The sequence below is a fragment of the Theropithecus gelada genome, chromosome 19 (genome assembly GCF_003255815.1).
Source record: "Theropithecus gelada isolate Dixy chromosome 19, Tgel_1.0, whole genome shotgun sequence".
In the NCBI taxonomy this organism is placed as follows: domain Eukaryota; kingdom Metazoa; phylum Chordata; class Mammalia; order Primates; family Cercopithecidae; genus Theropithecus; species Theropithecus gelada.
In genome coordinates, this window is record NC_037687.1 from 38,079,659 (window position 1) to 38,097,590 (window position 17,932).

Genomic DNA, 17,932 nt, shown 5'->3' on the forward strand with positions numbered 1-17,932 from the left:
TGCTGTGTACGGAACAGACTCAGGGGCAGGCTTGGGGATTGCAGCAGGCAGGCATTGGTGTTGGCTCAGGGCAGGGTGGTGACAGTGGCATGGGGTAAGGGGATCTGACGTGTTTGGAAGGTAGGGCCTTGATGGATTGGGTGTGAAAGAGAGGAAGCCAGAGTTTTGGCCTGAGCAACTGGCACACTGGAGATGCTGTTCACCAACACGGGAAAGCCGTGGTGGTTGAGCAAGGAGATTAAGCATGAGATGCCTGTCAGACACCCCAGTGAGGGGTCAGGAAGGTGGCAGAGACAGGAATCTGGAGTTCTAGGAAGAGGTCTAGGTTGGGATTTTAATTGGGGAGGGCCCAGGCTTCGAGTCCCCAAGCCCATTACCCCATGGAATCCAGCTGCCCCATGTCCTTGCACACCCTCCAGTCCTCTGCCCAGCTGCCCCATGTTGAGGAAGAGTGAGTGTCTGTGCCATGCCTGGGTACCTAGAAGGGCTCCAACCCAAGGCCCCACCCCTCCCTCAGGCCTGCTGCGATTGGAGGAACTGGTGCGTGGCTTCCTCATCTCCAAGGAGACACTGTCAGTGAGGATGCTGGACGACAGCCGGGACCCCACGCCACTGCTCAAGGAGATCCGTGATGACAAGGTGTCCACCATCATCATCGATGCCAACGCCTCCATCTCCCACCTCATCCTCCGTAAGGTGAGCCCCCCACCTCTAATTTCCCAAAGGACTGGGGCCAGAAACTTGGGGTGACTGAGCAAGTCACCCAATGCCATGGGCCTCAGGAGTCAAAAGGGGGCTTCAAGACCTTCTTCTTCCTTGAAGATGATAATTATAAAGTTTGTCTCTCAGCCCACCTGCTTCCTGGTTGTGTGGTCCTGGGCAGTCACCCCATCTGCCTGTGTATAGTCACTGTTCAGTGGGTTGTGAGGATAATGAGTGAGTGGCAAGTAAAGTATGTAGGGCAGTGCCTGGCCCAGAGTCAGATCTGACTACATCGTAGCACTGAAGGATTTTTAAACATTTTTTTTTTTTTTTTTTGAGACGGAGTCTTGCTCTGTCGCCCAGGCTGGAGTGCAGTGGCCGGATCTCAGCTCACTGCAAGCTCCGCCTCCCGGGTTCCCGCCATTCTCCTGCCTCAGCCTCCCGAGTAGCTGGGACTACAGGCGCCCGCCACCTCGCCCGGCTAGTTTTTTGTATTTTTTAGTAGNTTTTTTTTTTTTTTTTTTTGAGACGGAGTCTCGCTCTGTCGCCCAGGCTGGAGTGCAGTGGCGCGATCTCGGCTCACTGCAAGCTCCGCCTCCCGGGCTTACGCCATTCTCCTGCCTCAGCCTCCCGAGTAGCTGGGACCACAGGCGCCTGCCACCTCGCCCGGCTAGTTTTTTTTTTTTGTATTTTTTAGTAGAGACGGGGTTTCACCGTATTCGCCAGGATGGTCTCGATATCCTGACCTCGTGATCCGCCCGTCTCGGCCTCCCAAAGTGCTGGGATTACAGGCTTGAGCCACCGCGCCCGGCCTTTTTTTGTATTTTTCAGTAGAGACGGGGTTTCACCGCGTTAGCCAGGATGGTCTCGATCTCCTGACCTCGTGATCCGCCCGTCTCGGCCTCCCAAAGTGCTGGGATTACAGGCTTGAGCCACCGCGCCCGGCCTAAACATTTTTTATTGAGCTCTGTGTTAAGGTGTTTTTGCATGTATTTTTTTTCTTTTTTTTTTTTTTTTTTTTTGTGCGGGGGGTTTTTTTTTTCGCCCAGGCTGGAGTGCAGTGGCGAAATCTCAGCTCACTGCAACCTCCGTCTCCTGGGTTCAAGCGATTCTTCTGCATCAGCCTCCCAAGTAGCTGGGACTATAGGCACCTGCCACCACACCTGGCTAATTTTTGTATTTTAGTAGAGATAGGGTTTCACCATATTGGCCAGGATGGTCTTGAACTCCTAGTAACCTAGTGATCTGCCTGCTTTGGTCTCCCAAAGTGCTGGAATTACAGGCGTGAGCCACCACACCCGGCCAGTAACCAAATTTGTATTATTTATTTTTCTCTACTTTTTTTTTTTTTTTTTAAATTAAAACCGTATGTCAGCCAGGTGCAGTGGCTCATGCCTATAATCCCAGCACTTTGGGAGGCCGAGGCGGGCAGATCACGAGGTCAGGAGATCAAGATCATCCTGGGTAACACGGTGAAACCCCATCTCTACTAAAAATACAAAAAAATTAGCCGGGCATGGTGGCAGGTGCCTGTAGTTCTACCTACTCAGGAGGCTGAGGCAGGAGAATCGCTTGAACCTGAGAGGTGGAGGTTGCAGTGAGCTGAGATTGCACCACTGGACTCCAGCCTGGGTGACAGAGCAAGAGTTGGTCTCAAAAAAAAAACAAAAACAAAAACAAAAAACCCATATATCACTGCTGGCTGTAGCCCACAGGAAGTGTGAACAGAATCCACTGGGTTCTTGAGACAGGATGACTTAAGGAAGAGGTTTCAGGTTTGGGCGCCAGGCAGGCCTGGGCTGGGATCCTGTCCCCTCCTGTGCCAGCCATGTGAACAGTTGTCTCTTCCCTTTCCAAGCCTGCCCTTCCCTGACACCCACGTGATGAGAGCCCAACTCCTGCCACCCAGGAAATGCAAGCTGGTGCCCTTTAATTTTATAATTCTCGTGGGGGGACAGACTTGGGTGCTTCTGGCAGGAAGAATTTTTCCAGCTTTGTTTTCCTTGAGGACTATGAGAAAAGGGGCTCAAGAATGAATCTTGACATTCAAACTGGCTGCTATTATTGCAAAGCACTCTTAAAGATTGCAGGGAATCGATTTTCTGACCTTATGCCTGGGCTGAGCCCTACACATTAGCAGCCCAACCTTGGCTTTTGGAGAGTGTAGGGCTTAAAATTAAGGCTCTCCTCTCCGCTGGGCCTGGTGGCTCACACCTGTAATCCCAGCACGATGGGAGGCCAAGGCAGGAGGATTGCTTGAGGCCAGGAGCTTGGGACCATAGCAAGACCCCATCTCCACACACACACACACACACACACAAATTTTTTTTCAATTAGCTGGGCATTGTAGTGCATGCCTATGATTCCAGGTACTCAGGAGCTGAGGTGGGAGGATCACTTAAGCCTGAGAGGTCAAGGTTTCAGTGAGCTATGATCCACTGTACTCCAGCCTAAGTAACAGAGCAAGATCCTATCTTTATAAAAATAATAATTCCCCTTCCTGCCCTGTTTCTGAGACTTCTTCTTACCTGTCTCCAGAAGGAAATCTTGTAAGTGCCTTCATGAGAGATGGGGGCGTTTGGGGACCCTATTCTCTCCTCTAGCAAAATCTCCATCCCACCTGGGACAGCAGTCAGCATGGCAGGACACCAGGGACTAAGGCCTCCCTCTGCCCCCACTTGTCTTCTCCTCCCTGTCTGTCTATCTCTGAGCATTTCTTACTTTACTGTGTTTCCCATGGGATGTCTTCTCACCAGGTCTGTCTCTAAATCTCTCTTCCTCTCTTGAGTCCTCCCCATCTCTGCCTGTGGGTCTCTGTCTCTCACTCTGCCTCTTTGCCTCCCTGTGTTTTCCAGGCCTCAGAACTGGGAATGACTTCAGCGTTTTACAAGTACATCCTCACCACCATGGTGCGTAGGCCTTCTGGCCCCTCTCTGCCCCCACTTCCCTCCCACCACAGCTGTCCCACTTAGGTCTCGGCCCCAGGCCTCACCACCTCTTCTGGTCCCAGGACTTCCCCATCCTGCATCTGGACGGTATTGTGGAGGACTCCTCCAACATCCTGGGCTTCTCCATGTTCAACACATCCCACCCCTTCTACCCTGAGTTTGTCCGCAGCCTCAACATGTCCTGGAGGGAGAACTGTGAAGCCAGCACCTACCCAGGCCCTGCGGTGAGCACACAGATACCCAGTCACACCCAGAGACACTCTGTGCACAGATACTTCTGGGACCCCCTTTCAGACCTCGCTCAGATCATGCTCAGAACCCTCTTGCCTCCCTGAGGCCTCGTGGTGTGGCCTTGTGATGCACTGGGGCCATGTCCTCCTCTCCCTCTACCTCCCACACCACTCTGGCCACACCAGCTCCTCGAGGTGCCTCTGATGCCCCAAGCACAGGTGCACCTCAGGGCCTCTCCACACCCTCTTCCCCCTGCTTCCCGTGAACTTTCTGAGAGAAGCGGTGGGTCGCTCCCCATCACTAGGACGTTGCTCCAGTGTCCCCTCAGGTATAAGATTTTTCCTTCCTCCTCCTGTTTAAAAAATGGTAAACTTGGCCTGGCGTGGTGCCTCACGCCTGTAATCCCAGCACTTTGGGAGGCCAAGGCAGGCAGATCACCTGAGGTCAGGAGGTCAAGACCAGCCTGGCCAACCTGGTGAAACCCCACCTCTACAAAAGTATAAAAATTAGCCGGGTGTGATGGCAGGTGCCTGTAATCCAGCTACTTGGGAGGCTGAGGCGGAAGAATCACTTGAACCCAGGAGGCGGAAGTTGCAGTGTGCTGAGATCGTGCCATTGCACTCCAGCCTGGGTGAGAGAGTGAGACTCTGTCTCAAAAAAAAAAAAAAAAAAGACAAAAAAAAGATAAACTGGCCAGGCATGGTGACTTACACTTGTAATCCCAGCACTTTGGGAGGCTGAGGCAGGAGGCTCACTTCAGGTCAGGAGTTCAAGATCAGCCTGGCCAACATGGCGAAATCCTGTCTCTACTGAAAACACAAATGTTAGCTGGGTGTGGTAGCACGTGCCTGTAATCCCAGCTACTTGGGTGGCTGAGACACAACAGTTGCTTGAACCTGGGAGGTAAAAGAGGTTGCAGTGAGCCAAGATTGTGCCACTGCACTCCAGCCTGGGCGACAGAGCAAGACTCTGTCTCAAAAGAAAAAATAAAAAAGGTAAAGTATCTACTTTTTTACCCCTCCCTGCCTTGTCTTTTTCCATAGCACTTATATTTGCTTATGTCATCACGATGTGGCTTACCGTATATTAGACTTACATAGAGATATGGATTTGAGGACTGTAAGTTCCATGAGGGCAGGGGGTTCTGTTTATTTTGTTCCCCATTGTATCCCCAGTACTTAAAACAGCGTAACTCATAACAGGTGTCTGATAATAGATGTTGAATAAATACCAGCATACAGAAGATGCATATTTATATGTATTTGTTCACTGACATCTACTCAGATACCAAGACACCAAGACACTTCTACGCACAGAGTGCACATGGACACCAAGCTGTCTAGTCAGTTGGGTCCACACAGGGACATCACATGCCCCAACACAGAGGCACATTTGTGTGTACTCCTGTGCACATCTACACAACACAGATACTCAGACCTTCACACTAACACAGCTAGGGCACACCCTAACAAGCACACACAGACACCATGGTTGTGTCACAGCTTGGTGGCCAGAGTGTATGGGATGCTCACTGTGTGCCAGGTGCTGTTCTGAGTGCTTTACAGGCGTTATGTCACCAGATCCCCACAACAGCACATGAAGGTAGAGATTACTATTATCCTCATTTTACAGAAAAGGAAACTAAGGTTCAGGGAGGAATGAGGACTTAGCCCTGTCACAGAATGAGAAAATAGCAGAGCCGGGCCTCTAGCTCTGAGCCACCTGCCTCCCAGGCCTGGGACCAACCATTAAATGCTCCTACCTTTCTGACACCACACCCACCCTTCGTATAGATGAATGGGCATGGTCATCCAGCCCCACTCATGTAAACATGTCCCAGACACACTCAGATGGGGACTGTGGCCATCTTCCCTGGCCTGCATCACCCAGATTGCCGGACATACCTGCCCATGCAGGTGACACAGCTGGCTATCCAGGCACCCTCTGAGAGACACATGGCCACACACAGTCTGGGAGACCTACTCCCACCAAGACACAGGAAGCACACACACCTTCCCCGCTGTCAATTCCACTTCCCAAAAAAGACACTGGAGCCACTTCCTCACTCCTGACCCACCCAGTTTCCCATTCCTGGGGAGAGGGAAGTTATTTGAGGGCTTGAGGGTGGCAGCTCAGGGGCCTTTGGGGCTCCCCTGGCTAAGCAGCCTCTTATCCATCCCACCCCCACCTCTGTCCCACCACAGCTGTCAGCTGCACTGATGTTTGATGCCGTGCACGTGGTGGTGAGCGCTGTCCGAGAGCTGAACCGCAGCCAGGAGATCGGTGTGAAGCCGCTGGCCTGTACGTCGGCCAACATTTGGCCCCATGGGACCAGCCTCATGAACTACCTGCGCATGGTGAGCCTGAGCAGGGGTGGGTGGAGGAGGCAGGGCATGGCCACCTCAGGTGGGAGCACTCACTGTGTCCACCCTGTGGCCCTCTGCCCTCCCTGCTCCTCCCACTGTACCCACTGCCTCCCCTGTCCACTCCCGGCTGCTGCTGCCTGTCTGGGTTGCTCGCTCTCTCTCTTTCCGAGTCTTGCCTTCTTCATGCCTTTTGTCCCATCTCCCCTTGCTTCCTTGCATGTTATCTTGCTGTTTTGACTGTGATCTTCCTCTTTCTTCTCTCTCTTGTCCCCTCCACCCTGGTCTGTCTGTGCCTTTCTCTGTGGATGTCTCATCACGCTGGGCCTTCCCTGCCCATCTCTGGGCCCCTGCATCCTCCCTCTGCCCTCCCTCCCCACCCTGCCAGGTAGAGTATGATGGGCTGACCGGGCGGGTCGAGTTCAACAGCAAAGGACAGAGAACCAACTACACCCTGCGCATCCTAGAAAAGTCCCGGCAGGGCCACCGTGAGGTGAGCAGACCCAGGGCGACGCCAGAGCCCTGCTGGGGTGAGGGTGGGGGCAGGCCCAGAGGCTGCCATGACCTTGGGCAGGGCCTGAGCTGACAGCACCCTCTCTGCCCCCTAGATTGGGGTGTGGTACTCTAACCGCACCCTGGCCATGAATGCCACCACCCTGGACATCAACCTGTCGCAGACACTGGCCAACAAGACGCTGGTGGTCACAACCATCCTGGTGAGTGGCCCTAGACGGGGGCCTGGGAGTGGTAAGTGAAGGGGCCTGAACGCTGGGCCTTCCCTGACGCTGCCCTGAGCCCAGTCCTAGCTCCCACCGTGAGGTGGAGGGATACATTGGCTGGCACAGCGCACAGGCCAGTGGTGGCCGGGATTCCTGCACCCAGCAACTCCAGGTTGTGAATAAGGCACTACCATCCAAAATGCTGCCAGAGCAGGGAGGGAGCAGACTGCCCTCAGGGCCAACTTTAACCCAGCTCTTTGCACAGTGTCTGGCCCTGGTCAATCCTGGTGAATCATGATTGCCAGAACAGTTGTTTTGCCACCTTTGATGACAACATGTATCAACAATGCCAACTCAGTGTCCATCTTGAAGTTGTGGAAACTGAGGCTTAGAGAGGGAGGCAACTTGCCCAGGGTCACACAGCAAGTACCCAGCACAGGCCAGGACTGAAAGCTATGTCTCTAATCCTTCAGAGCCCGAGTCTTGACCACTGTGTTCTGAAGCTCCAGACCTCTCAGTACCCAAGCACCAGCGAGGGGCATTGTCCTGTAGCCCTGAGAGTGCCACTCCTGCATTTCGCCAAATCAGAGGCAGAGGGGCCTTTGTACGTCAAGTATTTATTGAGCACCTGTTCTGCACCAGGCACTGTGCTAGGCCCTTTCCAAGCGTCATTCTTTAGACCTCATGGCTACCGTTGTGAGCTTCGTCTTATTTCCCCGTTTTGAGGATAAGGAAGCAGGTCACACAGTGAGTTCCCGGCAGAGCTGAGTGTCCAGCTCAGAGCTAGTGCCCTCTCTGCTGCACCATGCTGCCTCCTGCCAGGCACAATGGGCTTCCTCCCTGGCCTTAGGAGGTCAGGGAGGGGGTGATGCACAGGCCTGGCGAGCAGGAGGCTTCCCCAAGCAGCTGGCCTGGAGGCTGGACACGCCAGGCAGCCACGCTCTTCAGAGCGGCCAAGTCTGCAGCCTGTCAGCATTTGTTGTTACTGAGGGAGCTGCTCAGTAACTCTGAGCTGTGTCAGCTATTAGCTGTGGATGCTGACATTCAGAGAGGGTTACAAGAGGGTTTTGCAGGATGTTAGAGGGCCCCCTAAAGCAGTGAGTCGCAGAGCAGTTCCCTCGGTCCCTAGGGAACTGCTGATCTAAAATGCACCTCGAGTCCCTCTGGAGCAAGGCCAGTGATCCTGTTGTGGAGGGATAGATGGCCTGCAGATGGGAAACCAGACACCTCCTAACAGCCTCCCCAGGGGACCGTGGAGGCTTGGCTAGGAGCAGTCAGACCCTCTGTGCTGCGGTATGCGGTCAATCCCTGAAGCCTGTGGAGGCAGAAAAGTTGGGGGCCTTGGTGGGGAACAGGGTGCAGAGGTCAGGGAGGGGAGGTCAGGAGAGCTGAGTCATGACCCTGGGAGCTTCGAGTGTCTTCTTCACTCTCCTCCCCGCTTCTTCTCAAGGCCTGGGAGCTTGTATTTTTCTTCCCTTCGTGATGTTCACCCATCTCTTGATGGGTTGATTCACTTATTCATTTGGTCCATAAATATTTACCAAAGCTGTATGGTGCTGGCCCTTACATTCTAGAAGCACAGAAATGAGTCAGGTGCTCTCGGGTGGCACTGGGAGGTGGTCCCAGTCTGATGGAGGAGACAGACCTGGACACAGTCATTCCCACAATGAGGGCCTCCCAAAGAAAGGAGGGACTGAGTCAGCTTTAAGAGGCTGGAAGACGACTTCCTGGCAGAGGTGACCTTAGATGGGGTTGCATAGGAGTTGGGTGTGCGGAAAATATCCCAGGCAGCAGGAGCGGCAGGAGGGGCAGGAGCCAGGGTTTTAGGAGGTGTTTGTCAGTTTGAACAGGGAGGCAACAGCCTCTCTGTACACAGTCAGACAAGCCCTGTTCATTCGCTGGTATTGCCTGACATGGGTTTCTTGGCAAGACCTGTGTCAGGTACTTGGAGATTCAGATGTGACTCAAACTGGGTGCCTAGGGCAAGATGTGGGTTAGAACTTGTCTCATTCGCTGCTCTATTCCCAGGGCCTAGAGCCGTGACTGACACCTAGCAAGTACAGAGGGTTGTGGTGAGTGATGGGACAGAGGCAGCCTAGGGGCTGTGGGGCAGCAGGTGGGGAAGGGGCTCTGAAGGACCTAGTTGTCCTGTGCTTTACCTTGGAGAGAGAGTGTTGAGCAGGAAGGGGCAGGGCCAGATCTGGAGTCAGGAAAGCTCCTTGTTGGCCCTTGAGGGATGCTGCTAGGGATTAGAGGTGGTCCAGGTGTGGGAGCGAGGGGCTCTGGTGATGGGAGTGCAGGCTAGCGCTGCCCCTGGGGCAGGCTCAGGGATCTCGTGCTGAGATAGGATGGGCTGGCACTGAGATGGAGAGAGGCCCCAGCTGGGGTACAGAAGTCCCATGGAGTTGAGACAGTGCAGGGGCCTGCCCTCCTCAGCCCCTGGTCTTGCCCCAGTCTTAGAGAATTTCTCAGGGCCCCCAGGTGGTCCTGAGGATTCCCTTCATTGAGCTGAGACACCTCACCCTGCCCTTTGGTGACTAGTGTGGCAGTTAAGAGTAGTCTCTCTGCTGCGGACAGAGGGACCTCAGTCCCATTCCTCTGCTCTTATCAGTTCAAGTCCCTTAACTCTCCAGTCTCCTTTGCTTTATCTGTAAAACGGGTCTGCATCTCACCTTGAGGGGCAGTGAGAGGATCACATGAACTAAGAAGGCCCTTGCAGTGCCTAAGGTACGCGTGAGAGAACCTCCCTCCCTCCCTCCCTCCCTCTCCCGAGCTTGTGGTTCATGGCTTTGAGCGTTGTGCCAAGCCCTGTGCTCATGTGACTCAATCTTCACAGAAGCACTGATTTTCAGATAAAGAAACTCAGGCATGGGAGGGTTAAATGACATGCCCGAGGTTGCCCAGCTAGAAGGCAGCAGAGCCCACATGCTTGTCTTTTGCACCACATTGCTTCTAATATTTTTTATTTTTATTTTTTTGAGATGGAGTCTCACTCTGTCACTGAGGTTGGAGTGCAGTGGCACGATCTCGGCTCACTGCAAGCTCTGCCTCCCAGTTCACGCCATCCTCCTGCCTCAGCCTCCCGAGTAGCTGGGACTCCAGGCGCCTGCCACCATGCCCAGCTAATTTTTTTGTATTTTTAGTAGAGACGGGGTTTCACCGTGTTAGCCAGGATGGTCTCAATCTCCTGACCTTGTGATCTGCCTGCCTCGGCCTCCCAAAATGCTGGGATTACAGGCATGAGCCACTGCGCCCGGCCATGTTGCCTCTATTATTTCTACTTCTTTCTGAGCCCTCAGGGCTGTGTCCTGGGCCTGGCACTGCCATCCACACACTGTGTGACCCTAGCAGGTCTCTTCTCTCTAGCCTCGGTTTCCTCCTTTAAAGTGAGGGGATTAAAGTATTCCTAGCAGTCTGGGCATGGTGGTTCACACCAGTAACCCCAGCACTATGGGAGACCGAGGCGGGAGGATCACTTGGGCCCATGAGTTCGATACCAGCCTGGGCAACATGGCGAAACCCCATCTCTACTAAAAATACAAAAATTAGCTGGGCGTGGTGGTGCGTGTCTTTAGTCCCAGCTACTTGGGAGGCTGAGGCAGGAGGATTGCTTGAACCTGGGAGGTTGAGGCTGCAGTGAGCCCAGATCATACCACTGCCAGGGTGACAGAGTGAGACCCTGTCTAAAAATAATAATAATTAATAAATGTGTAAATAAAATATTCATAGCAGAGTAAGGAGGTTGGACTAGATCATTGTTGTTTAAACTACACTCCAGGAAATCCTGGACAAGGATTTGGATCCCAGGTTCATGAAAGCATCCAAGCAATCAGCTTGTAAGGAATGTTCTGGAACCTACCCTACTTTAATTTTTTGTTTTTACTTTCCAGAGATTTTCGTTGAAATGTAACACACATACAGAAATGTGCACAAATTGTGTTACTTCTCACTGAAGTTTCAAAAACTGAACACACCTGTGTAATCAACCAGCTGTCCCCAACCCAAAGCCACCCCATGCCCTTCCAATCATTAACCCTCCAAGGCTAACCCCCATCTCAGCTTCTGTCACCACAGATCAGCTTTGCCCACCCTTGAACCTCATATAAATGGCATCGTACTATGTGTTCTCTCTTGAGACTGGCTTCTTCTGGCAACATTATGAGATTCATCTGTGGCATTGCAGGTGGTGTAGTCTCATTGTATGTTGAATGTACTGCAATTTCCTGATTCGTCAACTCTGGATGGATGTTTGTTTCTGGCTTTTTGCTGTTAGGTATAGTACTGCTAGGAAGGTTCTCTTCCATGTCTTTTGGTGAACGTGTATTGGTGTTTCTGTTGGGTGTGTTCTAGTTGCTGAGTTGCAGGGTGTTTGTCTCAGCTTTAGCAGTTATTGTAAAAGTGTTTTCCAAAGTGGTTGAACCACTTTCACTTTCATTCCCAGCAGCAGCAAATGAATGAGAATTCCACTTGCTCCTTGTTTTGTCAGTGGTGAGTGTATAAAGGTACCAACCATATATGGTGGTTTTCATTTGCATTTCCCTGATGATCAGGGAGGTAGAACACCTTTTTGTGTTTATCGGCTATTTGATTTTTCTTTGTTTTTGTTTTTTGAGAGAGGGTCTTGCTCTGTTACCCAGGCTGGAGTGCAGTGGCCCGATCGTAGCTCACTGCAGCTTCAACCTCCAGGCTCAAGCGCTTCTCCCATCTCAGCCTCCTGAGTAGCTGGGACCACAGTCGTATACCACCACACCCAGCTAATTAAAAACAAAATTTTTTTTAATTGACAGGGTTTTACCATGTTGCCAAGCCTGGTCTTGGACTCCTGGGTTCAAGGGATCCACCCACCTTGGCCTCCTAAAGTGCTGGAATTACAGGCATGAGCCACCACACCTGGCCCTTTACTGGCTATTTGGAAACCCTCATTTGTTCCTATTCATGTCTTTTTCTATTTAAAAAAAATTGGGATATATGACATTTTTATTGATTTGTGAGTTATTTATACATTCTTGAGTACAAGTCATTTGTCTGATGTATGTATTGCAAATGTCCTCTCCCCCTTTGTGGCTTACCTTTTCATTCTCAGTAGTATATTTTGGATAAAAGGATTTGATATTTAACTTTACTAAAGTTCACTCCATCAGCTTTTTTCCTTTATGGTTAATGCTTTTAGAATTTAAGAATTCCGTGGATACCCATATATCATGAAGATATTCTACTATTTGTGTTCTAAAAACTTAATAATTTTGCCTTTTACATTTGGGTCTGCCATCGATTTTTATGTAGGGTAGGGGAGTCAAAATACATTTTGTTCTTGTTTTATTGTTTTTTTTGTTTTGTTTTTTGTTTTCTTTTATTTACTTATTTTTTTGAGACAGAGTCTCACTCTGTTGCCCAGGCTGGAGTGTAGTAGCGTGTGATCTCGGTTCACTGCAACCTCCGTCTGCTGGGTTCAAGTGATTCTCCTGTCTCAGCCTCCCGAGTAGCTGGGATTACAGGCACCCACCACCATGCCTTGCTGATTTTTGTATTTTTAATAGAGGTAGGGGTTTCACCATATTGGCCAGGCTGGTCTTGAACTCCTGACCTCAAGTGATCCACCTGCCTTAGCCTCCCAAAGTGCTGGGATTATAGGCATGAGCCAACGCGCCTAGGCCAGAATACATTTTTTTTCCATATGGGTATTTAATTCAGCAGCACCATTTATTATAACAATCATTCTTCCCCCTTCAGGACAGTTTTACCTTTGTCACAAATCAATATCCATTTATATGTGGGTTTCCAAACACTCCATTCTACTGTCTATTTGTCTATCTTTGTTCTAGTACTACAATGTCTTAAATACCATAGCTTTAAATTAAGTGTTAATATTTGACAGGGTAAACCCCCAGTTTTGCTTTTCTTCTTTAGGATTACTTTGGTTCTTCTTGACTCTTTGCATTTCTTTTTATTTTTTGTAAGTTATTTTTATTGAGACGGGGTCTTCCTATGTTGCCTAGGCTGGTCTTGAACTCCTGGGCTCAAGTGATCCTCCCTCCTTGGCCTCTCAAAGTGCTGGGACTATAGGCATGAACCACCAAGCCCAGCCAACCCTGCATTTTCATACACACTTAAATCTCATACTTCAATTAAAAAAAAAATTGTTACACTGAGCGTGGGGGCTGAGCGTGGTGGCTCACGCCTATAATCCCAGCACTTTGGGAGGCTGGGGTGGGCAGATCAGTTGAGCTCAGGAGTTCGAGACCAGCCCGGGCAACATGATGAAACCCTGTGTCTACAAAAAATACAAAAATTAGCTGGGCTTAGTGGCACGTGCCTGTGGTCCCAGTTACTCTGGAGGCTGAAGTGGGAGAATCACTTGAGCCCAGGAGGCAGAGGTTCTAGTGAGCCGAGATCGCACCACTACATTCCAGCCTGGGTGACAGAGCGAGACCTTGTCTCAAAAATAAATAAATAAAATTGGGGAAGGGACAGAAGTTAATACAAACCTATGTAAAATAGAATTCAAAGAGTACAAAGCAGGTGAGGAGTGAAAAATCATTTTCCTTCCTTCCCTGGGTCTTTCATTTTCTTTTTTCAGAGGCCACCATCCTTCCAGAAATGTCTACATGTATACAAGCACATCCTTGCTCTTTCTTTAACAAAGAGTAGCATATTGTACACGTTGTTCCGTAGCTTGTTTTTTTCCTCCTAATATATCTTGTAGACCTTGCTATTTTAGTGGTTGCCTGGGATTCTTTTATGACATCGATAATCTTTTTAACTTGGCCCAAATTAGGTTGTTTCAGTCTTTGTTCTCACTACAAGCAATGCTGCGCTGACTTTCTTGGACCTGCGTTTTTGATGCACAGCCATTTGTAGGGTAAATTCTTAGAACTGGACTTAGCAATATCTCATTGTCTGGCTGCAGTGTTGGGCTTCTGCATACAATTCTTTTTGAAGTCTGAAGACCCTGGATTTGAGGCTCCTTGAGGACCCTTCTGTTCTAATAGTCTGTGGCTCTAAGTTGAGTCCTAGATTATGGTTATCTAATTTTGAGTTCTATTCACAGACCCTAGACTCTTTTTGTCTTTCTAAGCTCAGACCCCAGTCCTGAGACCCTGAACCCAAGTTCCTCAGTCTTGAAATTAGAGATCAGCTTGGCATAGTGAAGGAACAGGGTTCAGAGTGCACAGTGACTGGGTTGTGAAGCCCAGCTCTGCCCCGTCTCCCTTCCCACTGCCCTGCTTCAGCTGGGTGGCCTTGGGCTAGATTCTTTACCTCTCTGAGCCTTGGTTCTATCTTCTGTATGTCAAGGGGACTGTATGGGAGCCAGGCCCTTGTCTCTAGGATTCTCGATTTCTGATTCTCCAGCTTTGATACCCAGCCTGGGTCCCTCACCTCTGTCTGGCTTCTCCCATATCCACTGTCTGATTCTGTCCACTTGAGCTCAGTCTAGCATAGGGTTTAAGAGGGGAGCTTTGGAATCAGACCAACTTGTCCTTCTCAGACACTTACTACTTCACTTCTCTGGACCTCAGCATCCTCATCTCTAAAAGAGAGGTAATAATACTGCCCTCCCACGCTGACAGAATTGCTGTCACACAGCAAGCCCACAAGAAATGCTGGCTGCTGCCGCTATTATTAGTATTATCTCACATTCTTGTTCCCAGTTCCACAGTTTTGGTTCTGGAAAGGCAGCTTGATAGAGAATCACTGACTGTCCTCCATCCCATCATCGTGTAGCTGTAGGGCTCTGTGGGGTCCTGGAGTCCAGAGCCTATGACCTGGCCACATGGTAGGAGATTCCATCACTGTGTGACAAACCACCCAGAACCCAGAAACTGAAAGAATAGCAGTTGATTATTTTGCATGATTCCATGGGTCAACTCAGTGGTTCTTTGGCTGGTCTCGCTTGGGCACACTGTGGCAGCATTCAGCTGCTGTCCAGACTGGACTGGTAAGTGAAGAATGGCTGTGGATGCTGGCTGTTGGCTGGCACGCCTTGGTTCACTCACCCTCCAGGAGGCTAGCCTGGGCTTCCTTAAATGGGGGCTGCTCTGAAGGCTGAGGCTCTGGAATTCACACAGCATCACTTCTGCCACATCCAATTAGCCAAAACAAGTCATAAGGCCAGCTCAGACCAAGGAGTCTGGACCCAGGGATAAATGGACCCCATCTGCTAACGAAGAAGCAGCACAATATTGTGGCCACATCTACCATGGAGCTCAGTAATTGTGTGTTGAATGAAAGAGGTGACAGAGGTCACCTGACCACTTTGAGCCTCCGTGTCCACATGTGTAAAAGGAATCTACTCATGCCCATTTCAATGTAAGGTCGCCATGAGGAATTGAAATGATGTAATTGAGAGAATGCACAGCACAGGTTCTCAATACACAATAACCATTGTGGATATTTTATTTTATTTATTTGTTTGAGAGAGTCTCACTCCATCACCCAGGCTGGCCGGCAGTGGCACAATCTTGGCTCACCGCAACCTGAGCCTCTGGGACTCTACCTTAGCCTCCCGAGTAGCTGAGACTACAGGTGCACACCGGCACGCCCAGCTAATTTTTGCATTTTTTATAGAGACGGGGTTTTGCCACGTTGCCTAGGCTGGTCTTGAACTCCTGGGCGCAAGCCATCCACCTGCCTTGGCCTCCCAAAGTGTTAGAATTACAGGCTTGAGGCACTACACCTGGCTAATTGTGGATATTTTAACCAAAGCTCTTTCCTGGGTCTTCCCTAAGTCCTAAGTCCTTTTGTTCATTAGTCCAAAGTGACATTGTACAACCAGCCATTTAGACAATAACTGTGTCCAGATAAGTTTCCCACTTGTTACCATCTTTACATGCCTTGTCTTCCTAGCACTTAGACCATCCTTTCTGCTTTTGTGTTTCTTTTTTTTTTTTGTATTTTTTAGTAGAGACGGGGTTTCACAGTGTTAGCCAGGATGGTCTCGACCTCCTGACCTTGTGATCTGCCCGTCTCGGCCTCCCAAAGTGCTGGGATTACAGGCTTGAGCCACCGCGCCCGGCCCGCTTTTGTGTTTCTTTGGCACAATGGGGTCAGTAAAGTTTGCTCAAACCCCTCAGAAATAAGCATCAACGTGGCAAACTGACTGTAGGTCAGAGAGTGCAAACTAGAAACTGTGTTTGTTTTGGCCTGCAGAACATTTAATAATAATCGGTATTAGAATTTGAATTGGTTGCTGTAGGCCGGGCGCGGTGGCTCAAGCCTGTAATCCCAGCACTTTGGGAGGCCGAGACGGGCGGATCACGAGGTCAGGAGATCGAGACCATCCTGGCTAACACGGTGAAACCCCGTCTCTACTAAAAAATACAAAAAACTAGCCGGGCGAGGTGGCTGGCGCCTGTAGTCCCAGCTACTCGGGAGGCTGAGGCAGGAGAATGGCGTAAACCCGGGAGGCGGAGCTTGCAGTGAGCTGAGATCCGGCCACTGCACTCTAGTCTGGGCGACAGAGCGAGACTCCGTCTCAAAAAAAAAAAAAAAAAAAAACTAGCCGGGCGAGGTGGCGGGCGCCTGTAGTCCCGGCTACTCAGGAGGCTGAGGCAGGAGAATGGTGGGAACCCGGGAGGCGGAGCTTGCAGTGAGCTGAGATCGGGCCACAGCACTCCAGCCTGGGTGACAGAGCGAGACTCCGTCTCAAAAAAAAAAAAAAATAAAATAAATGAATTGGTTGCTGTATTAGTTCGTTTTCATACTGCTGTAAAGATCTGCCCGAGACTAGGTAATTTATAAAGGGAAGAGGTTTAGTTGACTCACAGGTTCAGCATGGCTGGGAAGGCCTCGCGAAATTTACAATCATGGTGGAAGGCGAAGGGGAAGCAAGGCACCTTCTTCACAAGGCAGCAGGAGAGAGATGTGCTGAGTGAAGGGGGAAGAGCCTCTTATAAAACTATAAAACTATAAGATCTTGTGAGAACTCACTATCACGAGAAGAGCATGGGGGAAACCGCCCTCATGGTTCAGTTACCTCCACCTGGTCTCTTCCTTGACACGTAGGGATTATGGGGATTACAATTCAAGGTGAGATTTGGGTGGGGACACAAAGCCTAACCATATCAGTTGCTAACATTTATTTTATTTTATTTTATTTTATTTTAGAGACAGAATCTTGCTCAGTTGCCCAGGCTAGAGTGCAGTGGTACAGTCATAGCTCACGGCAGCCTCAAACTTGGGCTGAAGCAATCCTCCTACCTCAGCCTCCCAAAGCACACTGGGATTTCAGGCATGAGAGTTACTAACATTTATAATCAGGAGATTTTACAAAACAATCTTAGGTTTCCAAATTCTCTTGAAATTGCACCGTCTGGGTCAGGTGCGGTGGCTCACGCCTGTAATCCCAGCACTTTGGGAGGCTGAGGCGAGCGGATCACTTGAGGTCAGGAGTTCAAGACCAGCCTGACCAACATGGTGAAACCCCGTCTCTACTAAAAATATGGAAAAAAAAAAAAACTAGCTGGGCGTGGTGGCAGGTACCTGTAATCCAAGCTACTTGGAAGGGTGAGGCAGGAGAGTCACTTGTAAACCCAGGAGGTGGAGGTTGCAGTGAACTGAGATTGCGCCACTGCACTCCTGCCTGGGTGACAGAGTGAGATTCTGTCTCAAAAAAAAAAAAAAAAAATTGCACCATCTGTCATCTTCAGCCTCCCTCCCTCATGGGGCACTGGGCTGGAGCTAAACCCTGGTGAAGGATACTCTCTTGGACCCATTGGTGGCTCATGAAGTTGGTTTGGTGAGTCATTACCGGACATGTGGAAAGATGAAGTATAGCAGAACAGAAAATATCAGTGTATTGCCCGTAGTTACTAGGGCAAGGACTGTTCTGTGGAATTAAGTCTAGTTATGTGTGTTCATGTGTGGGTGACTTGGGTTGCAGGGTAAAATGTATCTTTTACTGTGAGTTGTAATACGAAATCTGAAAGCCCCTGATCCACTTTGGCACAAGCTCTACCTAGTCTGACTCACT

The 17,932-nt window shown here is 50.2% G+C and overlaps 1 protein-coding gene across 1 annotated transcript in view; it reads left to right on the forward strand.

Moving 5' to 3' along the window:
• The window catches only part of GRIK5 (glutamate ionotropic receptor kainate type subunit 5), a 77,407-nt gene that overhangs the window by 9,684 nt on the left and 49,791 nt on the right, over window positions 1–17,932 (forward strand). Inside the window, exons 6-11 of the mRNA XM_025366192.1 lie at window positions 518–696; window positions 3,558–3,611; window positions 3,713–3,874; window positions 6,086–6,238; window positions 6,633–6,737; window positions 6,853–6,960. Coding sequence (XP_025221977.1) covers window positions 518–696; window positions 3,558–3,611; window positions 3,713–3,874; window positions 6,086–6,238; window positions 6,633–6,737; window positions 6,853–6,960 — 761 coding nt within the window. The remainder of the gene's footprint in view (window positions 1–517; window positions 697–3,557; window positions 3,612–3,712; window positions 3,875–6,085; window positions 6,239–6,632; window positions 6,738–6,852; window positions 6,961–17,932) is intronic.